Genomic DNA, 24116 nt, shown 5'->3' on the forward strand with positions numbered 1-24116 from the left:
GGGACGCTGGGGAGAGGTAAAAATGAGCTACCAAAGACATCCTAAAAGCAAGGCAACCAACATACTATGTGCTCCCAAGGTTCAGCACTTTCAGACAGGGATCCTCTTTCCTACATCAATTTCTCTTTGAATAGAAATGGCATGTTTCATTAAAAGTAAAATCCAACAATAGGTCTTCCTAAAAAAAAAAAGTTAAAGGGCAATGGAGATGTTAAAAAATAAATATCTCAACTTTCTCCCTAAAATAGCTGCCCCTTCCTCCAGCATATGAGGACACCATCTTGGTGGCTGAAATCCAGGAATCACATACATCACTACAAACAAAAACTAGCTATACATTTTCCTAGAGCTCAGAAACCAAATTAAATGAGGGCAGTTTTGCTTCTGTGGACAAAAATTAGTCACCTGTTTAAATAATCTGGTAAATAAAATAGCAAGGACAGAATAATGCATAACATAGATCAAAAAGAACTTAAGAGGTCACAACAATAAGCATGGTCATTAGTTTAACCTGCCAATCTGATAAAAGAAACTAAGGCTTTACAATATATTAACTGAAATTTTTGTAAAACCAAGCTAGTATGAGGACGTTATTTACTTGTAACTGGAGGTTCTTCAAGATGTGTGGTCCCTATCTGCATTCCACCGTGGGTTATGCATGCATACAGCATCAGAGAAATATGTGAACAGAGCTGCTTTACAGATGTGTGGCTGCTTTACAGATGTCCAGGAGCAGTACCTCCTGAAGAGATGCCACAGTTGTTGCTTACACTCTCGTGGAATGAGCTCTTACCCCATGGGGGATAGTGGGGGTGAGGGAGGTTCGATAGCTGATAGAATGGAATGCAGCCAGAGATTCATTTGGAAATTCTCTGGGTGGAGATGACATGCCCTCTGACGCTGCTATAACAATGAATAGTCTCAGGGACTTCCCAACTGATTTTTTTCTCTGCAGGTAAAAAGAATGCAGTTTTGGGAAAAACACAGAAAAGTGAATCGATTGGTTAAGGTGAAATTCCGAAAAGACTCTGAGGTGAATTTGGGGGGTAGACGCAAAGAAACCATATTCTTATGGAATATAGCATACAGAGGATCTGCCATCATTGTTCCAAATTCACCAACCCTTCTAGCAACCCTTTCATGAAGAAAACCTTCATGAAAAGGAGACACATGAAGCAAGAAACTAAAGGTTCAAAGTGGGGACATGTGAGTACTGAAAGAACAGTGTTTAGTTCCCACTGGGGAGTAAGCTTCTGAATAGGTGGGAAAGTTCTTATTAATCTTTCCAGAATCTATTTGTCTGTGGATATGCGAAGATCGAGCAGTCCCAAGAAAATGGATGATATGCACTGATCGCAGCTCCTCGGAAGGAGCTAATGGACAAACCCGATGTCCTCAAAGATAGGATATAGTATAAGATGAGAGGAATACCTGCAATTTCTGGGAGAATGCCATTTTGATGGGCCCAAGAAGAAAAGTACTTTCATTTAATTAGGTTACATTTTCTAGTAGAGTCCTTTTTACTATTAGAGAGGATGTCTCGTATGGCTGTGGAGCATGAACGTTCTAAGAATGATGTCCATCCAAATGCCAAGACCCAAGGTGGAGTGGACACGGATCGGGTTGCCTCATCTTGCCATTCCACTGGGTCAGGGGCTCGAGAAATGTCGGGAGGATGATTGGTGGTTGAGATGACATGCCTAGGAGGTTGGGAAACCAAAATTGTCTGAGCCAGAAGGGCCCAGGATCAGGATGACCCCTTCTCTGTCCTGACAGATTTTGCATAGAACTCATGGCAGGAGCAGTAGGTAGAGCGAAAGCATAATTGAAGTGGTTTGACCAAGGAAGAAACAGAGCATCACCCTGGGAGTGGTGACCAAGGGCTCCTCCGGAGCAATATGTGGTGTATTTTCTGTTTTCTTGAGAGGCGAACAGATCTGTGGTTGGGGTTCCCCATAGAGTGAAAATATCGCACACTACCAAGCCGTGGACCTCTCACTCATGGTTGACTGTAAAATGTCTGCTATGGGAATCTGCAAGCAGATTTTGCTGTCCTGGAAGGTAGGCTGCCGACAGGGTAATTTGACTGCTGATGCACCAATTCCAGAGGCTGACTGCTTCTGCACACAGGGTGGTGGATCTCACTCCACCCAGCTTGCTGATGTAGAAGACAATCATTATGTTGTCTGACATTTATAAGGACATGCTAAGTGTAGATGAATGGAAGAAAGGACTCACATGCCTTCTGGAGTGCACACAACTCCAGAATACTGATGTGCATCCTGAACTCTCGAAACATCCAGGTATCTTGTGCGGTTTGGCTGTTCATGTGGTCTCCCCAATCTCATAGGGATGCACCTGTAATAATGGTCCTGTCTGGAGAGGAAGGGTGAAAGGGGACACCCACGCATACCTGATAAGGATTTGTCAGCCACAGCAAAGGAGAAATGACTCTGACTACAGCCACGTCTGAAGGCAACAAAGGTGGAGTCTTGAAAATGGGGTGACGTAGGTGCAAGAGGCCATATGACCTAGGAGAGACAGACATGATTGACCTGTATTTCAGCGTTGTTTGTGATTTGTTCATGGCCTGGAACCTGTCCTGGGCAGGTACTCTCTTGCAGTGACAGAATTAAAGTTTTCCCTGATGAAATCCAAAGATTTGGCGGGGACGGAGGGGGACGACACATTTTTCCGTGTTTATGCTGACTCCCAGTGAGTTGATACACAGACTTCCTGGTGGGACTTGGTGCTAATTGCTGAGGCAGGGGAAGACAATGAGACCACGATGTCTCACATGGGCTGCTACTACCGAGAATATCTTGGTAAAGACTCTGGGGAGAGTCTATTCTGAAAAGGAGTACTCTGAACTGAAAATAGTCGGAACTCACCATGAACCTGAGGAAGCGTCTGTGGACAGGATGAATGTCTATGTGAAAGTAAGCATCCTTCATATCAAGAGCTGTAAATCACATGCTCTTTCCTAAAGATGGGATTATAGCTGCCAATGTGACTATGCAAAATCTGAGTTTGTGAATGAAGTGGTTGAGATGGTGGAGGTCAAGGATTGGTCTCCAACCGCCCTTCTTTTTGGGTACTAGGAAGTAAGTCAAGTAAAACCTTCTCCCTTGGTACTGAGGAGTGTTGTATTCTATTGCTCCTCGCTGCAGTAAGGAGTTCACCTCTTGTTTGAAAATACTCTCATGTCAGTGGTCCCTGAAGTGGGCAAAGAGGGTTTTTTTGGAGGAGGTAGGGATGCAAACTCCATCATATAGCCAGAATGAATGACATTCAGCACCCATTTGTCCATTGTTTTTCAACACCTGGAGTGCAATAAGAGGGCTAGCCAACCCACACATGTTGCGTGGGATTCATGAAGTGTTAGGCTTAGTGTTTCGTGGCTCCTGAGTTCCCATAAAAAAAAATGTAGAGCCGGAGGCTGAGAATGATATGCAGAGCCTGTTGCAGAGAGTATAGGGAAGCAGGATTTTTGAACCCTCTGCGTCTTATGTAGTGGCCCATAGGGTCTCTGATAGAGAAACTGCTGAGCCATATGTCTAGATCTAGACCGACGGGCAGTGAAACTTCCTTTTACGGGGAAGTGTGTATATACCAAACAAATGGAGAGTAGCCCTGGAATCCTTCATGGTATGGAGGGACTCATCTGTCTTCTGGTTGAAGAGGTGTGATTCATCAAAGGGGAGGTCCTCAATGGTATTCTGGACCTCCTTAGGCAACCCTGATGCATGGAGCCGTGATTCCCTGTGGATAATGGCAGTAGATACAGCTCTAGAGGAAATATCAGCAGCATCAATTACAGATTGGGGAGTGGTGCTGGCTATGAGTTTGCCTTCATCTATCAGAAAACGAGCTCTGTCCTGCTGTGGAAGGCTGTCAAAAAACTTCTCAAACTTGGCATAGTTCAGGAAATTGTATTTAGCTATTAGCGCCTGGTAATTGGCTATCCTGAACTGGAGACTGGATGATGATAAGACTTTTCTTTCCAGCAGATCCAGGAGTTTGCTCTCTTTATCAGCAGAAGTAGACCAAAGATGTTACTGTCTAGCTCTTTCAGAAGCGAACAGAACCACCAGTGAGTTGGGAGTGGGGTGAGAAAAAAAAACGCAGATGTTTGCATGCCACGGGCACAGTTGCCAGCATTTTTCCCTTAGTGGTATCCATCATATCATGTCTAGCACCCCCAGGTGCCGCCTGCTCATAGCGCTGGTATAAGGGGCCCTGCCAAGCCAACACCTCTTCAGTTTCTTCTTACCATCATCATCTCTGGCTTGTTGGGTAATGGCATAGTGCACCGAGAACGTGTGCACGGAGGACCAGGTTGCTACCCTGTAGACATCCTAAATAGGAACTTGAGCAAGGAAAGCGGCCTAACAGGCCTGCGATCTTGTGGAGTGAGCAGTCAGGTTAGGTGGAAGAGGGACCCCTGCAAGGTTGTAACATGCTGAGATACACAAAGTGATCCAAGACAAAATCCTCTGAGCAGAGATGGGGAGCCCCTTCATTCTCTCAGCTACTGCTATGAACAGCTGAGTCGATCTGCCAAATGATTTGGTCCTTCAGGGCCCTTCTAACATCCGTGCAAACATTGTTTTTCCCTATCTGCATGTGGCTTACGATAGAATCATGGTAGAAACATTGATTGGCTGCAGTGGAACTGTGAAACCACTTATGGGAGGAACTTTGGAATTGAGCGTAACTGCACTTTATCCTTGAAGAAGATTGTACATGCGGGTTCGAAAGTGAGGGCTCGGATCTCCAAAACTCTTCTAGCCAAAGTGATGGCCACTAAAAAGGCCACCTTCGGAAGAAGTGCAACAGTGAGCATGTTACTAGCAGCTCAAAGAGCAGGCCCATCAACTTTGACGGGACAAGGTTTAAGTCCCAAGGAGGAATTGGTTCCTTTATCTGAGGGAACTCCCTCTCCAGGCCTTTGAGGAAACGAATTTCCACTCTGTGCAAAATAATTGACCAGGCCGCCAGATGGACCTTGATTGAAGAATGGGCCAGACCTTGTTTCAAGAGTAGAAGGGACTCCAAAACAAGCTGCAATAAGGACTGTGTAGGCAGAAGCCCACATTCGGAAGACCAGATCATAGAATCATAGAATCATAGAATATCAGGGTTGGAAGGGACCCCAGAAGGTCATCTAGTCCAAACCCCTGCTCGAAGCAGGACCAATTCCCAGTTAAATCATCCCAGCCAGGGCTTTGTCAAGCCTGACCTTAAAAACCTCTAAGGAAGGAGATTCTACCACCTCCCTAGGTAACGCATTCCAGTGTTTCACCACCCTCTTAGTGAAAAAGTTTTTCCTAATATCCAATCTAAACCTCCCCCACTGCAACTTGAGACCATTACTCCTCGTTCTGTCATCTGCTACCATTGTGAACAGTCTAGAGCCATCCTCTTTGGAACCCCCTTTCAGGTAGTTGAAAGCAGCTATCAAATCCCCCCTCATTCTTCTCTTCTGCAGGCTAAACAATCCCAGCTCCCTCAGCCTCTCCCCATAACTCATGTGTTCCAGTCCCCTAATCATTTTTGTTGCCCTTCGCTGGACTCTCTCCAATTTATCCACATCCTTCTTGAAGTGTGGGGCCCAAAACTGGACACAGTACTCCAGATGAGGCCTCACCAATGTCGAATAGAGGGGAACGATCACGTCCCTCGATCTGCTCGCTATGCCCCTACTTATACATCCCAAAATGCCATTGGCCTTCTTGGCAACAAGGGCACACTGCTGACTCATATCCAGCTTCTCGTCCACTGTCACCCCTAGGTCCTTTTCCGCAGAACTGCTGCCTAGCCATTCGGCCCCTAGTCTGCAGCTGTGCATTGGGTTCTTCCGTCCTAAGTGCAGGACCCTGCACTTATCCTTATTGAACCTCATCAGATTTCTTTTGGCCCAATCCTCCAATTTGTCTAGGTCCTTCTGTATCCTATCCCTGCCCTCCAGCGTATCTACCACTCCTCCTAGTTTAGTATCATCCGCAAATTTGCTGAGAGTGCAATCCACACCATCCTCCAGATCATTTATGAAGATATTGAACAAAACCGGCCCCAGGACCGACCCTTGGGGCACTCCACTTGATACCGGCTGCCAGCCAGACATGGAGCCATTGATCACTACCCTTTGAGCCCAACAATCTAGCCAGCTTTCTACCCACCTTATAGTGCATTCATCCAGCCCATACTTCCTTAACTTGCTGACAAGAATACTGTGGGAGACCGTGTCAAAAGCTTTGCTAAAGTCAAGAAACAATACATCCACTGCTTTCCCTTCATCCACAGAACCAGTAATCTCATCATAAAAGGCGATTAGATTAGTCAGGCATGACCTTCCCTTGGTGAATCCATGCTGGCTGTTCCTGATCACTTTCCTCTCATGCAAGTGCTTCAGGATTGATTCTTTGAGGACCTGCTCCATGATTTTTCCAGGGACTGAGGTGAGTCTGACTGGCCTGTAGTTCCCAGGATCCTCCTTCTTCCCTTTTTTAAAGATTGGCACTACATTAGCCTTTTTCCAGTCATCCGGGACTTCCCCGGTTCGCCACGAGTTTTCAAAGATAATGGCCAATGGCTCTGCAATCACAGCCGCCAATTCCTTCAGCACTCTCGGATGCAACTCGTCCGGCCCCATGGACTTGTGCACATCCAGCTTTTCTAAATAGTCCCTAACCACCTCTATGTCCACAGAGGGCTGGCCATCTCTTCCCCATTTTGTGATGCCCAGCGCAGCAGTCTGGGAGCTGACCTTGTTAGTGAAAACAGAGGCAAAAAAAGCATTGAGTACATTAGCTTTTTCCACATCCTCTGTCACTAGGTTGCCTCCCTCATTCAGTAAGGGGCCCACACATTCCTTGGCTTTCTTCTTGTTGCCAACATACCTGAAGAAACCCTTCTTGTTACTCTTGACATCTCTGGCTAGCTGCAGCTCCAGGTGCAATTTGGCCCTCCTGATATCATTCCTACATGCCCGAGCAATATTTTTATACTCTTCCCTGGTCATATGTCCAACCTTCCACTTCTTGTAAGCTTCTTTTTTATGTTTAAGATCCGCTAGGATTTCACCATTAAGCCAAGCTGGTCGCCTGCCATATTTACTAATCTTTCGACTCATCGGGATGGTTTGTCCCTGTAACCTCAACAGGGATTCCTTGAAATACAGCCAGCTCTCCTGGACTCCTTTCCCCTTCATGTTAGTCCCCCAGGGGATCCTACCCATCCGTTCCCTGAGGGAGTCGAAGTCTGCTTTCCTGAAGTCCAGGGTCCGTATCCTGCTGCTTACCTTTCTTCCCTGCGTCAGGATCCTGAACTCAACCAACTCATGGTCACTGCCTCCCAGATTCCCATCCACTTTTGCTTCCCCCACTAATTCTACCCGGTTTGTGAGCAGCAGGTCAAGAAAAGCGCCCCCCCTAGTTGGCTCCTCTAGCACTTGCGCCAGGAAATTGTCCCCTACGCTTTCCAAAAACTTCCTGGATTGTCTATGCACCGCTGTATTGCTCTCCCAGCAGATATCAGGAAAATTAAAGTCACCCATGAGAATCAGGGCATGCGATCTAGTAGCTTCCGTGAGCTGCCGGAAGAAAGCCTCATCTACCTCATCCCCCTGGTCCGGTGGTCTATAGCAGACTCCCACCACTACATCACTCTTGTTGCACACACTTCTAAACTTAATCCAGAGACACTCAGGTTTTTCTGCAGTTTCGTACCGGAGCTCTGAGCAGTCATACTGCTCCCTTACATAGAGTGCTACTCCCCGACCTTTTCTGCCCTGCCTGTCCTTCCTGAACAGTTTATAACCATCCATGACAGTACTCCAGTCATATGAGTTATCCCACCAAGTCTCTGTTATTCCGATCACGTCATAGTTCCTTGACATCACCAGGACCTCCAGTTCTCCCTGCTTGTTTCCAAGGCTTTGTGCATTTGTATATAAGCACTTGAGATAACCTGTTGATCGCCCCTCATTGCCAGTATGAGGCAGGAGCCCTCCCCTCACAGACATTCCTGCCTGTGCTTCCTCCCGGTATCCCGCTTTCCCACTTACCTCAGGGCTTTGGTCTCCTTCCCCCGGTGAACCTAGTTTAAAGCCCTCCTCACTAGGTTAGCCAGCCTGCTGGCAAAGATGCTCTTCCCTCTCTTCGTAAGATGGAGCCCGTCTCTGCCCAGCACTCCTCCTTCATGGAACACCATCCCATGGTCAAAGAAACCAAAGCCTTCTCTCCGACACCACCTGCGTAGCCATTCGTTGACTTCCACGATTCGACGCTCCCTACCTAGGCCTTTTCCTTCCACAGGGAGGATGGACGAGAACACCACTTGCGCCTCCAACTCCTTTATTCTTCTTCCTAGAGCCACATAGTCCGCAGTGATCCGCTCAAGGTCATTCTTGGCAGTATCATTGGTGCCCACGTGGAGAAGCAGGAAGGGGTAGCGATCCGAGGGCTTGATGAGTCTCGGCAGTCTCTCCGTCACAGCACGAATCTTAGCCCCTGGCAAGCAGCAGACTTCTCGGTTTTCCCGGTCATTCCCTTGGGCAGAATCACAAAGTGAGCCAGGGCACATGCGTGGACCAATGGACACTACTTTCAAATGCTTTGGCTCCAGATGCATGGTGCGCATGCATAACCCCCAGTGGAATACAACAAGGACTGTCACGCAAAGGAGAAATAGCGTTAGGTTACTGGATTACATGAGAATCCCTAAAAAAGTAGACCTCACTTGACTTCTTGAAAACTGATTGGTGACAATAATACACTTAAACAAGGAGGAAGAACAAATCAATAGAGAAAGAGCATATACATTCTCTTGCAATAAAATAAATAAAATGATGGAGCTGACAGAAAAGTGATACTGACATCATCGGAGCTGAGGAGGGATAAAAATAAAATAGTGAAAGGAGCACAAGAACAAGGAAAATAAGAGTTTTCAGAGAATTATTTTCTTTCCAGATTTAAGTTCCTCTACACAAGCCTGGTATCCATGAAGAGTAATATATATTAAAAAGAAGGGGTAGAATCTGCACTCTTCTATTCAATAAACCTGAGAGCCTCGCACAATGGAAAGTCGTATGTGTTTTGGGACAATGAAGCTACAGAATGCTTACAGGACCAGGTAAAGCAAACTGTACGCAGAGAAGTTTTGGATGCAAACAAATAAGCAGGCTGAATTCCCCTCATTTCTGAAGGGATTTTTGTTTGGAAGGCAATGAAAACTTATATATTACACAGTGATTTCAATTTTCATTATTTTAGTTTACTAGAGACAAACATTCTTTCAAGCTAGAATTAAGCAACACAATAACTTCTTGCAAACATGAACTTGGGTCTATTTTCTTGGCACTCTCTCCATAATGTTCATAACATTAACATTTCTTGATTTTGGCTTGTTAAACATTTTGATGTAACAAACTCTCTCCCAACAAGATGACTAACTGGAATGGAAGCTTGAAATAGAGAAACTAGTTTGCTAAATGTTCTATGTTTTGATGTCTAAGTCACCAGCCAGAACTATTTTATACCATGCTAGTTATATAGCTTGCTATATTTACCAACAATTTAAAATTAAGAAGTACTTTAAAATATTCCAAAATGTGTTGGAATCACAAGATATGTATTGGACTCAGAACATAAAGCATATTGAGGATTAATCTCATTTCCGGTGGGATGCGAAACCTGAAGTCGTAGATGTCTTCTGCACAGATTTTCCAACTTAGTTTGAAGATATCTGGGCCTGGCCTCTTCTGGTCTTTATACCCAGTTGGGAGTCCTCTCCCTATCCTTTCTATCAGCATTTGGGTATCTAGAAAAGTAGCTGCAACTACTTTTTAAACACTTCAAGATGCGAGCATCCTAATTTTGGAAACACTAACATCTCAAAGCATCTTTAAATTGAGATTAGTCCATTCCACTGAATAAATCAACATTAATATTGATACCAAAACCATATTATCATTTAAGTGCACACCCACCATTTCAGCGCCTAAAAGTGATTTCTAACTAATCTGATGCCTCATATCACGGACCTTTCACACCACAAAATGGTTTGTCTAAGTTTCTTACAGTTACTACCACCAGCTCACCTCCACCACTGCAACAATAATGGTAACTTTGGTTTAGACAAGATTCAACCACCTGTTGGTGTTTCAATCATGTTATCTAAATCTACTCTGAGGAGAGTTGGATGACATTCTGGTTAGAACACAAGTAGCTGCCTGGATTTCATGTGTAACTGTACAGTAATAGCACTAGTTTGGGATTTCGGAACCTCTTCATAGTATCTGCTTCTCTCCTCAGATATTTTAAGGTGTCAGGTTTCCTTCCCCACTCTGAACTCTGGGGTACAGATGTGGGTACCTGCATGAAAGACCCCCTATGCTTATTTTTACCAGCTTAGGTTAAAAACTTTCCCAAGGCACAAATTCCGCCTTGTCCTTGAACAGTGTGCTGCCACCACCAAGTGATTTAGACAAAGATCCAGGGAAAGGACCACTCAGAGTCCTATTCCCCCAAGTCCTACACCCCCTTTCCTGGGGAAGGCTTGAGAATATATCCTCACCAATTGGTACAGATGAACACAAACCCAAACCCCTGGAATTTAAGAACAATGGAAAATCAATCAGGTTCTTAAAAGAAGAATTTTATTTAAAGAAAAGGTAAAAGAATCACCTCTGTAAAATCAGGATGGTAAATACTTTACAGGGTAATCAGATTCAAAACACAGAGGATTCCTCTGTAGGCAAAACTTTAAAGTTACAGAAAACTGGGATAAACCTCCCTCTAGCAAAGGGAAAATTCACAAGTTGAAAACAAAAGGTAATCTAACGTGCCTTGCCTTATTTACTTACTTTTTTTGTAGTATCAGAGACTTGTACAGGATGGTTTATAGGAGAAGGAGTTTTTTGACCCGATGCTTCTCTGCTTTCCCCAGAGAATGCACAAACAAAGTCCTCCCCCCCCAGATTTGAAAGTATCTTCTTTCCCCATTGGTCTTTTTGGACAGGTGCCAACCAGGTTATTTGAGCTTCTTAACCCCTTACAGATAAGGAAGAATTCTAGGCTACCCTTAGCTGTATGGTTATGACATAAGGTTACTATTGTACCCTCCTGACAGCTAATTAATCCAATCCAATTCATCATTCAATAAGATGAAAGTTGAAAACTCCCACTCCTTCAGCATTAATTAATGCTGCCACTTAGACAACTATAGCCTTCTCTCCCTATCCCTTAAAGGAATAAATTGTATTCACGACACTTTAACCCTTGGCAGACTCAGGCAGCAAAAAGGGTGATTTCTGGAATGAAACATCCAGGTCTCTCACATAACACTGAAGAATTCTAGGTTGGTTCATGTAGAAACTATGTAAATAATTTTTAAATGGGGCAAGAGCAGAAGGCCATTAACTAAGCTATCATTAATTAGCTGATTTTATCATTTAGTACATTGCTATAGCAATAAGAAGGGCCTGAGAGCCAAACTATTAAATCTTCTCTTCCACTTTAAGAGGCATGCTGTTAGGGACTGAAGGGATTTCTAGGTTCTAAGGGTAGAACTGGCAAATCTGGATGTCTGCTGGGATGACTTATTGCCATCTCAAACAGAATGAAACAAAATCAGTTGTTAATCCTGAGTCAGCCATGGGAAACATGAACCCACTATCTCTTTTGGCTATTAACTGTGTTGCTAGAGAAGGCAAAGTTACTTTAACAATCTACAAAAATAAAGGAAAAAAGCATTCATTACTAAAGCATCTCCCTTTGTTTTCTTTTGCAAAAGTCTGGCAGGTTCCGGCTTAGGTTTTTTGTACACAAATCAACTTCAAGTTTCTTGAAAACAGAAAGGTCTCATTCATAACTGTTTGATCCAAGAACCACTCAAATTGCTAGGCTCAATCTGTTTCTGTCATTGGGTTTTTCATCCCTGCATGTTGCAATCAGGCAAACATTGCAATCAGGAAGGTGTCACCAGACAATCTCCAGTTGCTGATATAATACAAGAGAGATGTCTCTGTTCTTCTTCAGCATTGAATTAGTAAATCGTTATCTTGCAACCTGCCTGTATGATTGCTAATTTCCTGAGACTTCAGATTGTCCTAAATGTACTAGATTATTATCAATGAAAGTCTGTGCATATGTATCCGTGCGCATACACACACCCCATCACACAAGAAAATATTTACTCTTACAGGTAAATGATTGATAGAGCGAAAGATCCTCCATCACTGTCAGAGAACACCTGACAAGCAATAACGTATAAAGTATACAGAGTCATATCATGGCATCAGCTACTGCCTCAAGATGGTTGCTTCTGAAACTGAGAAAAGCTTAGAAAGCACGCCCCACTTAAATCCATGCAAGGCCACATGACTAAAAAGAATGGAGATCCCTGAACAATGGAATCATAGGGTTAGAAGGGACCACAAGTGTCATCTAGTCTAACCCCTTGCCAAAATGCAGGATTTGTCATGTCTAAACCATTCAAGACAGAGGCTACACAGGCTCCTGTTGAAAACCTCCAGTGAAGAAGCTTCACAACCTCCCGAGGCAGTCTGTTCCATTGTCCTACTGTTCTTACAATTAAGAAGTTTTTCCTGAGATTTAATCTAAATCTGCTATGCTGTAGTTTGAACCCACTGCCTTTTATCCTGCCCTTTGTGACAAAAAAGAGAACAACTTTTCTCCATCTTTTTTATGGTTACCTTTCATTATCTGAAGACTGCTACCAATCTCCTCTTTTCCAAACTAAACATACCCAGTTCCTTCAGCCTTTGCTCAGATGGCTTGCATTCCATCCCATTGATCATCTGTCACTTACCTCTGGATCCTTTCCAGTTTCTCTACATCCTTTCTATACACTGGTGACCAAAACTGGACACAGTACTTCAGCTGAACCCTAACCAGCGCCAAGTAGAGTGGTACTATCACCTCCCGAGACTTGCATGCTATGCCTCTATTAATGCAACCTAAAATTGCTTTTCCTTTTTTTTTTTGGCCACAACAGAATTGCATTGCTGGCTCATGTTGGGGTTGTGATCTATCACAACTCCCAGATCCTTCTCAGCAGTACTGCCTCCAAGCCAGTTTTCCCCCATTCTGTATTTGTTTTGGTTTTTCTTCGCTAAGTGTAGCACCTTATATTTTTCTTTGCTGAATTTCATTTTTTTGTCTATAGCCAGGTTCTCCAATTTATCAAAATCCCTCTGAATTTTAGCTCTATCCTCCAAAATATTGGCAAGTCCCCCTAGCTTTGCGTATTCTGCAAACTCGATCAGTATGCTCTCTGTACCTACATCCAAGTCATAACAGCGGATCCCCACTTGAGACCTCCCTCTAATCCAACATCATTCCATTTATAGTTACTCTTTGTTTACGGTTGTTCAATCAATTATGTACCCACTTAACGATAGTTCTATGGAGCCCATGCTTCTCCAGCTTACTTAGCAGAATGTCATGTTGGACTGTGTCAAAAGCCTTGCTGAAGTCCAGGTATATTATGTCCACCACCACATTCCCCCTATCCACCAAATCAGCTACCCTGTCAAAGAAGGAAATCAAGCTGGTTTGGCATGATTTGTTCTTGGTAAATCCATGCTGGCTGCTAGTGATTATCCCTTCAGCCTCCAGGTATTCGCAAATTCAATGTTTTATACATTGTTCTAGCAGTTTTCCAGGTATCAAAGTCAGGCTGACTGGTATTGTTCTCCGGCTCCTCCTTTCCCCACCTTTTTAAAGACAGGCACTACGTTATCCCTTCTCCAGGCTTCCGAGACCTCTCCTGTCATCCACAAGTTTATAGCTATTATTGAACATTATTTTAGGAGAAAAAGTACTTACAACTTGCATATTTAATAAAGACAAGCATATCTAAGAGCTAAATTTTCTGGGAGATGGTTCATTTTTATGAATAGCTAGAAATTGAGATCATAATCAAATTTGAAACAAAGATACATCAACCCTAAGAAGCATTTATCCTTTCAAAACAACAATATTGATTATAAGAGATATACTGGATAATCTAAAAAGTGATCCTCAATATGCCTTTTCACTGTATATTTACAGCACCCTTGCAAAATTCTACTTGCCCATTTACCCAAGAACAAAAAAACAGGAAAGTAAAATACATGTTGTTTCATTATCAGCAATCAGCATAATAAAGGGTAAATGATAAGAGTTTGTAGTTGGGTTCTTAAATTCTCATGGCAATTTTGCAAGGCTGCCATAAAAAGATAGGGCCATCTAATTCAAGACGCTGCATGAGGAATCTAACAAATTCCAAACTATAACTATACAACAACATAGTTTGTCTTGTATTAGCAACCAAATACATGCATAAAATACTGTAAACAAATACTTACTGTACCATGGGAAATTGTAAGGAAACCATTTTTAACTGAGCATTTCCTTTTCTGCCATACTTTTCTGATTCTGGTTTTAAAAAAAAAACAAAGTGACTCAAGTTTATGTATAATTAGTATTAAAATTACATAGGATCACAGGACTGCAGTTTTTTTCCAGTAATTGTCTAATGGTACATACCCATCACTTTTCTTATATAGACTACCATTTCTTTCAGTGCCATGCTCTTTGTTTCCCTGAGGCTGATGTAAACTGTAAGCTGTACTCTGACGGATTTGAGAATCCTAAAGGACAGGAAAAAAAGCATGAAAGTTTGCTAATCGAAGACAGTCCAAATGAAGTAAATACTTTTGCCCAAATTAGAACAGCATGAGAGGGTTCATTTTTCCTGCCAGATGGAACAAAGGGAGTTTAAAAAGCAGCCAGTATCACTACCCATTTCTGCCACAGCGCAGAAGGGATTCCACTGAAAAAAGAATGCAACCTTAGCCTCAGGCTTCAGCTGCATTAACTTTTCAGTGGATTCCCTACCAGATTGGTAAGGCAACAGCATGTGTTGCACAACCCCAGGCTGTCAATGTGCACATTCCCAACTCCGTAGAAAGCTCTCTGCAGGTGACTTCTTACTTATTTTTTATTTGGCTTCAGCACCACCACTTAGGTTCCTTTTAATCTAAATCATAATCAAACAACAGGCTTTCCAACCTATGCAAAAATTCTTGTGTGTAAACCATCAAAGAACACGGTTATCTGTAGGCCCAACTGCACCTTCTCATGGAAAAGCTCACAGGAGAAAAAAGGTTCCCCCGTGGAGTCTGTTCCACATTGCCCAGCTTGGGTGCCCAGACAGCACAGATCCACAGAAACCTTGACATTCCACTGGAAACGTGTTTCAAGAGGCTTCCCCCCCAACTACTGTTAGAGCTCAGAAGGGACTCCACTGGGGGTGTGGCCCTTTCACAAATCAGGAACTTCTGGACTTAAAAAGCACAACCTGCATGATTCCAAAGAGGCACTGCTTTTTAGAACAGGTTTCAGAGTAACAGCCGTGTTAGTCTGTATTCGCAAAAAGAAAAGGAGTACTTGTGGCACCTTAGAGACTAACCAATTTATTTGAGCATGAGCTTTCGTGAGCTACAGCTCACTTCATCGGATGCATGCCGTGGAAACTGCAGCAGACTTTATTTATACACAGAGAATATGAAAAAATACCTCCTCCCATCCCACTGTCCTGCTGGTAATAGCTTATCTAAAGTGATCATCAGGTGGGCCATTTCCAGCACAAATCCAGGTTTTCTCACCCTCCAAAGTGACACTTTGGATGGGCTATCACCAGCAGGAGAGTGAATTTGTGTGGGGGGGTGGAGGGTGAGAAAACCTGGATTTGTGCTGGAAATGGCCCACCTGATGATCACTTTAGATAAGCTATTACCAGCAGGACAGTGGGGTGGGAGGAGGTATTTTTTCATATTCTCTGCGTATAAATAAAGTCTGCTGCAGTTTCCACGGCATGCATCCGATGAAGTGAGCTGTAGCTCACGAAAGCTCATGCTCAAATAAATTGGTTAGTCTCTAAGGTGCCACAAGTACTCCTTTTCTTTTTGCTTTTTAGAAGTTTCAGTAGCAACTCAATTTCAGTAGCACCAGGGCATGTATCCCAATTAGTAGAAATATGCAAAACTAATTCTTAAAATAATTGTTTTAACCAAACCACAATGAATTTTTAGTTGATTCTGGACCTTCGGCCCTGAACGAAGTAGAATCCTGGCATTGTAAATGGCAAGGAGCATACTTTTTTTTTTTTTAAATCCCCTTAGGAAAAAATATGTGGCAATGAGGTTGGCTCATGCCATATCAACAATAGTCCTACAGCATGGATTTGCCTATCCATTAAAAAAAGCCCTCCTGTTTACCATTACAGTAATCAATACACACCCAGTTATATATGGTAGAGGATTAAAGCATGGGGGGGAAAATAGAGAAGTGAAGCTCACCTAAATCAATCTCTGAGAATACTTAAGCATAAACCTGTTAAAAAGAATAAACTGAACATCTAAGAAATAAGCCTGTTAATTTAATAAACCCCACATTTGCCAAAGAGGTGACATAGCATGTCTCAAATGTATTAAATGTGTATTACATTAAATACAGTGCTCCAAAGATTATGAATTTAGGAGGAGATCACAGTTTTATTCTTTTTAATTAGGATTATTTTTGTATAGATGGGTTTATGTCAGACTATTTTATGCAGGGAACTATTTGTCTTGGCATATCCAACTGCCAAGCATAAAAGTGGAGCAGGGTTATGGGTTTTCCCCACACCGATAATTTTTTTTTCCACCAGTGATCAAAGACTAGTATACATATCTAGCTATATCTAGCTACCCAGGTATCCCAGCTGTCAAATGACGGCAGACATGCGTCTGCCCCTGTGTGTCTCTGAGCTATCCGAGCTGTACCTTAGACATTAGCTCTTCACTCTGGCACTGCTTTTTTGATATTTGACCAGGAACAAATACATCAACTGTCAGACTTATCGGCAATTTTTTTTAAAGGATCTCTTGTGTATTTTAAAAATAATAATCCAAAGTCATCCACGTACTGGTATTTATCTTTAGATGTTTAACACTGAATGTGCCATAATGCACTCTGAGTGGTGGCGTTAATATATCCCATGCTACTTCTCTTAAACTAAGAATCTATTATTTAAGTGTCATCTTTGTACTCAACTATTGTATATAAAAAGAGAAAGGCACTGACTTTAACCAGCTCTGTGGGCAGCTCTACATTCTTTGCCTTGCTCAGGACTCATTCATTGTTCCTCCTACCTGCCTTGCAACTTCCCTCCCATCGCTCTGCCCCGTCCTGAGTGTGGAAATGCTACTCCTGAAAAGTTTAGAGGCACTGAAGGAGCTTAGAGTAGCAGCCATGTTAGTCTGTATTCGCAAAAAGGAGTACTTGTGGCACCTTGGAGACTAACAAATTTATCTGAGCATAAGCTTTCGTGACCTACAGCTCACTTCATCGGATGGATGCATTCAGTGGAAAATACAGTGGGGAGATTTATATATACAGAGAACATGAAACAATGGGTGTTACCATACACACTGTAACGAGAGTGATCACTTAAGGTAAGATATTACGAGCAGGAGAGCGGGGGGGGAGGGGGAGAGGGACGACCTTTTGTAGTGATAATCAAGGTGGGCCATTTCCAGCAGTTGACAAGAACGTCTGAGGAACAGTGGGGGGGTGGAATAAACACGGGGAAATAGTTTTACTTTGTAATGACCCATCCACTCCCAGTCTCTATTCAAGCCTAAGTTAATTGTATCCTGTTTGCAAATTAATTCCAATTCAGCAGTATCTCGTTGGAGTCTGTTTTTGAAGTCTTTTTGTTGAAGAATTGCAACTTTTTGGTCTGTAATCAAGTGACTGAAGTGTTCTCTGACTGGTTTTTTAATGTTATAATTCTTGACGTCTGATTTGGGTCCATTTATTCTTTTGCTCAGAGCCTGTCCGGATTGGCCAATGTACTTGGCAGAGGGACATTGCTGGCACATGATGGCATATATCACACTGGTAGTAGATGTGCAGGTGAAGAGCCTCTGATAGTGTGGCTGATGTAATTAGGCCCTATGATGGTGTCCCCTGAATAGATATGTGGACACAGTTGGCAACGGGCTTTGTTACAAGGATAGGTTCCTGGGTTAGTGGTTCTGTTGTGTGGTTGCTGGTGAGTATTGGCTTGAGGTTGGGGGGCCGTCTGTAAGCAAGGACTGGCCTGTCTCCCAAGACGTGTGAGAGTGATGGGTCATCCTTCAGGATAGGTTGTAGATCCTTGATGATGCGTTGGAGAGGTTTTAGTTGGGGGCTGAAGGTGATGGCTACTGGCGTTCTGTTATTTTCTTTGTTGGGTCTGTCCTATAGTAGGTGACTTCTGGGTACTCTTCTGGCTCTGTCAATCTGTTACTTCACTTCAGCAGGTGGGTACTGTAGTTGTAAGAATGCTTGAGAGAGATCATGTAGGTGTTTGTCTCTGTCTGAGGGGTTGGAGCAAATGCAGTTGTATCGTAGGGCTTGGCTGTAGACAATGGATCGTGTGGTGTGGTCTGGATGAAAGCTGGAGGCATGTAGGTAGGAATAGTGGTCAGTAGGTTTCCGGTATGGGGTGGTGTTTGTGTGACCATAGCTTATTAGCACCGTAGTGTCCAGGAAGTGAATCTCTTGTGTGGACTGGTCCAGGCTGAGGTTGATGGTGGGATGGAAACTGTTGAAATAATGATGGAATTCCTCAAGGGCTTCTTGTCCATGGATCCAGGTAATGAAGATGTCATCAATGTAGCGCAAGCAGAGTAGGAGTATTAGGGGACGAGAGCTGAGGAAGCGTTGTTCTAAGTCAGCCATAAAAATGTTGGCATACTGTGGGGCCATGCGGGTACCCATAGCAGTGCCGCTGATTTGAAGGTATATATTGTCCCCAAATGTGAAATAGTTATGGGTTAGGACAAAGTCACAAAGTTCAGTCACCAGGTTTGCCGTGATATTATCGGGGATAGTTATCTTGACGGCTTGTAGTCCATCTTTGTGTGGAATGTTGGTGTAGAGGGCTTCTACATCCACAGTGGCCAGGATGGTGTTTTCAGGAAGATCACCGATGGATTGTAGTTTCCTCAGGAAGTCAGTAGTGTCTCGAAGATAGCTGGGAGTACTGGTAGCGTAGGGCCTGAGGAGGGAGTCTACATAGCCAGACAATCCTGCTGTCAGGGTGCCAATGCCTGAGATGATGGGGCGTCCAGGATTTCCAGGTTTATGGATCTTGGGTAGCAGACAGAATACCCCTGGTTGGGGTTCCAGGGGTGTGTCTGTGCAGATTTGTTCTTGTGCTTTTTCAGGGAGTTTCTTGAGCAAATAAATGGTGTAGTTTCTTTTGGTAACCCTCTGTGGGATCAGACGGTAATGGCTTGTAGAAAGTAGTGTTTGAGTGCCTAGCAGCCTCTTGTTCATATTCCGACCTATTCATGATGACGACAGCACCTCCTTTGTCAGCCTTTTTAATTATGATGTCAGAGTTGTTTCTGAGGCTGTGGATGGCATTGTGTTCTGCACAGCTGAGGTTATGGGGCAAGTGATGCTGCTTTTCCACAATTTCAGCCAGTGCACGTCGGTGGAAGCACTCTATGTAGAAGTCCAGTCTGTTGTTTCAACCTTCAGGAGGAGTCCACCCAGAATCCTTCTTTTTTGTAGTCTTGGCAGAAAGGTCTCTGTGGGTTCATATGTTGTTCAGAGGTGTGTTGGAAATATTCCTTGAGTCGGAGACGTCGAAAATAGGATTCTAGGTCACCACAGAACTGTATCATGTTCGTGGGGGTGGAGGGGCAGAAGGAGTGGATGGGTCATCACACAAAGTAAAACTATTTCCCCATGTTTATTCCACCCCCCACTGTTCCTCAGACGTTCTTGTCAACTGCTGGAAATGGCCCACCTTGATTATCACTATAAAAGGTTCCCCACCCCCGCTCTCCTGCTGGTAATAGCTCACCTTAAGTGATCACTCTCATTACAGTGTGTACGGTAACACCCATTGTTTCATGTTCTCTCTCTCTCTCTGCGTATATAAATCTCCTCACTGTATTTTCCACTGAATGCATCTGATGAAGTGAGCTGTAGCTCACAAAAGCTTATGCTCAAATAAATTTGTTAGTCTCTAAGGTGTCACAAGTACTCCTTTTCTTTCTGAAGGAGTTTATTTTCATCATTGAAGAGGTTTAGCTCTCCCAGAAGCTAAAGCTCCCAGTTGTCCAACCTCCCCTTCCCCCAATTATCAAAAGGTTTCAGATGACCTCCAAGACCAACAGGTAACTGGGGTTTCCACATACTTAGTATTTTGCTGCTTCTTTTTGTGGAGTACTGTCTATTCCTTTCATCTGTTTACACCCAGTTTTATGTTTTGCTAAATTGGGAACCCAATGACACAACTTTACTGCTTTCCTCAGCTGAAGAAGCCACTTTAGATCATGTATATTTCTACATGTGCATTAGTACTAACAGACTATTTTAAAAACATTAGGAAAGTAGGACTAGGGGATGGGACACAGAGCTTGTTAGAATAGGTTAAAATGTGGTCCAAGTCATAGTGCCCAAAATTGTTACCATCTGATGGTTGTTCAGAGGCCTGTGAAACTAAGTTCATGGTCTCAGTCTAGTTCCTACTGGACTAGATTCCATATGACAAATCACCAATATAATTAGCATCTTTCTGGCCAGTTTCACAATGCTTTCTCCATATGCAGAACCCCAACAGGATCTACTCTTTTAGCTCTGCTTTGCATATTCAGATGTACAGGGATACTGATCACAGATGGCACTACAGGACCTGACCCAGTGACCTCATCAGAAGGGCATAATGTAGACCACCACTGGGAGGAACAGGGAGTTCACTAGAGGATACAAGCCATATCTAAAAAGGGGATAAGGTCTTTTTTAAAGATATGGCCTTTATCACAAAAAAGATCAGGACCTTTTAAAACATTCACGACTCTGAAATTGTACCTTGTCCCCTTCAGCTCTGAAGAGCAGATATGTGCAGAAATAAGTGAGTCATTTTATTACCACACATTTACAGTGAATCACTTCTCTGACCATAACCACACTTTACAGGAAGTAATTTATAGTGTTACAAAGACTTTCTTCTAAACCAAGCTGAACAGCATAGCAAACAAGTGACAGGCATTTTATTTGTAAGTGGAACAGTAAAAACACTGTCCTGTAGGACTGTTCTGTGCCAACGAGAGAAACATGCTAGGATAATCCCATCTTCAATTTAAGAAGTCTACTAGCACGTCTGCTGTCTGAATGCAATACCACCAGAAAATAATCTGTGGAGAACACAAATTACAACTAGCCTGCTATGCTATGCATCGTGAGTGCTATGCATCGTGAGTGCAGAGTTTTATTTTTAACTTATATCTATATTTCAAGAGACCTGAGAAGGGATTATTTTTAAAAGCACAAAGCAATGCTGTGTTAATATGAAAGAGATGATTAACTACATTTATATTATCAATCCATCTCCATGCACCAAAAAAACCCAAGAAAGGTCATTGTTATCTCAAGCAAACTGACCCTTCTACAGCAGTGACTGACAGTGGGGTTTCAGCCAGTTTTGTCAATATATACACATTGCCTGTGAATCAAATATGTCAGTCAATTTAGACTCTTCCATTCACTTCTGACTACAACACAAAGGTCTGCTCTTCTCTTCCCCACAGCTTTCCAAAAGCCCTATGTTTTCCATGTTTCCTAGCATCACTCCCACTGGAGCCTTTGAGAGTCCACACCCTCTTTTCTATAATTCCCTATATTCTCCAAGGAATCCCTCAAGCTTCCCTGCCTGCAGGAACCTCTTACAGCCAGCCCCTCTGAATTTTCATATGGCATGGCTACCATAATCAATGAAGATTAACAATTTATCCTACCTAGCACTGGCCTAGATAGGCCAGATTCCAGGAGAACTAGAGAGGGGTCTTTAGCTTACTGAACTCAATAAATACGGTATTACAGTTACCTTCAAACCAAACCTTTTAAAAGTGAATGAATATATAGTAATAAATTCATAGATTCCAAGGCCAGAAGGGACCATTGTGACCGTCTAGTCTGACCTCCTCTATAACATAGAGAGAACACAATAATTCCTAGAACATAACTTTTAGAAAACCACCCAATCTTGATTTTAAAATTGTCAATGATGGAGAATCCACCACAACCCTTAGTAAATTGTTCCAATGGTTACTCTTACCATTAAGAATTTACACCTTATTTCCCATCTGAATTTGTCTATTCTTGTGGCCACTGGATCATACTAAACCTCTCTCTGCTATACAGAAGAGCCCATTATTGAACATTTATTCCCTTTGCAGATACTTTATGGTCTGTAATCAATTCACCCCCTTAACCCTCTCTATGTTATGCTAAATAGATTGAGCTCCTTGAGTCTATAAGGCAAGTTTTCTAATCCTTTAATCTTTCTCATGGCTCTTCTCTGAACCCTCTCCTATTTATCAACATCCTTCTTGAATTGTGTGCACCAGAACTGGACAGAGTATTTTAGCAGTGGTTACACCAGTGCCAAATGTAAAGGTAAAGTAACCTCTCTACTCCAACTCAAGATTCCTATTTATACATCCCAGGATTGCATTAATTGTTTTGGCCACAGCATCACACTGGGAGCTCATGTTCAGCTGATTAACCACAAGTACCCCCAAATTTTTTTCAGAATCACTGCTTACCAGGATAGAGTCTCCCATCCTGTAAGTATGGCCTACATTCTTTGTTCCTAGATATATACTATTAGCCATATTAAAACACATAACACAAGAACGAGAAGTTCTCAAATGAAATTAATAGGCAGCAAGTTTAAAACAAACAAAAGGAAGGATTTCTTCATACAATGCACAGACAACATGCGGAACTCTTTCCCAGAGGATGCTGTGAAGGCCAAGACAAGGCTCAAAAAAACAAAACAAAACAAAACAAAAAAAACACACTAGATAAATGCATGGAGGATAGGTCCATCAATGGCTATTAGCCAGGATGGTCAGGAATGGTGACCCTACCCTCTGTTTGCCAGAAGTGAGGAATAGGCAACAGGGGATGGATCACTTGATGATTACCAGTTCTGTTCATTCCCTCTGCAGCACCTGGCCACCATTGGAAGACAGGACACTGGGCTACATGGACCTTTGGTCTGACCCAGGATGGCTGTTCTTACATTCCACTGTATGTTCTTAGATATTGTTTGCTTGCACCCAGTTCACCAAACACTCTAAATTGCTCTGTACCATCTATCTGCCCTCTTCATTATTTACCGTTCCCTCACTTTTTGTGTCATGGGCAAAATTTATCAGTGATGATTTTATGTTTCTTTCCAGGTCACTGATAAAGATCTTAATTAGAGAGGGCCAAGTACTGATACCATTGGGACCTCATTGGAAACACACCCACTTGATTATTCCCCATGTACAACTACATTTTGAGACTTATCAGTTAGCCTAACTGATTTAATGTGTGCCATGCTAATTTTATATCAGTCTAGTACATGAATTACTGGTTTCCATGCACTAGAATCCTATAGTTGTTTTGTAGTCTTGTTGTAAGCTAGTTTTATTGTTAACCCCTTAGAAGCAGAGGAGTCAACAAGGTCAAGAGAAATCAAGAAGTCATTGTGCCTCAAGGTTAATATCTGAACTTATATGTATTCTACAATTTGAAAACACATTTAACATTTAAAAAAAAATAAAACTACCAAGCAAAGTGAGCACATACAAGCTGAATTCATTTTCAGTGACTAATTGAAAGGAAGTTGTGCTGCAGATCAAGTTTTGGGAAGTTGCATGTAAGGGAAAATGATGCATCCAGTCACAACAACAGATGTTCACTGTGAATGTACGTAAAAACATAATAGGGACAATATACAACATTTCCATTAGTTAATTCATGAAATGGGTTAAAAACAAACAAACACACACACACACACACACACACACAACACCCCTCTTATGTAGGCCAAATCAAGCAACCGGATTTGATTTCCAACAAAAAGAAAGAATAGTCAGTTTTAAAATCTGATTTGCACTAATACATTTTCTTTCCCCATTAAAAACCTAATATCTTTTTGTGCAATTCAAAGAACACAAGGAAAAGGGAAACAACTTTTGCATACAGACAAAACAAATACTTTTCAAG

At 42.7% G+C, this 24116-nt stretch overlaps 1 protein-coding gene across 3 annotated transcripts in view; it reads right to left on the reverse strand.

The window, feature by feature from the left end:
* Positions 1 to 24116, reverse strand: part of ASAP2 (ArfGAP with SH3 domain, ankyrin repeat and PH domain 2) — a 168186-nt gene that overhangs the window by 50673 nt on the left and 93397 nt on the right. For all 3 annotated transcript variants that reach the window (XM_073336056.2, XM_073336057.2, XM_073336058.1), the window contains 2 exons: positions 14556 to 14659; positions 14375 to 14444 (listed from right to left, as the gene is read on the reverse strand). In XM_073336056.2, coding sequence (XP_073192157.1) covers positions 14375 to 14444; positions 14556 to 14659 — 174 coding nt within the window. The remainder of the gene's footprint in view (positions 1 to 14374; positions 14445 to 14555; positions 14660 to 24116) is intronic.

This window comes from Lepidochelys kempii, chromosome 3, assembly GCF_965140285.1.
Source record: "Lepidochelys kempii isolate rLepKem1 chromosome 3, rLepKem1.hap1, whole genome shotgun sequence".
Classification (NCBI taxonomy): Eukaryota; Metazoa; Chordata; order Testudines; family Cheloniidae; genus Lepidochelys; species Lepidochelys kempii.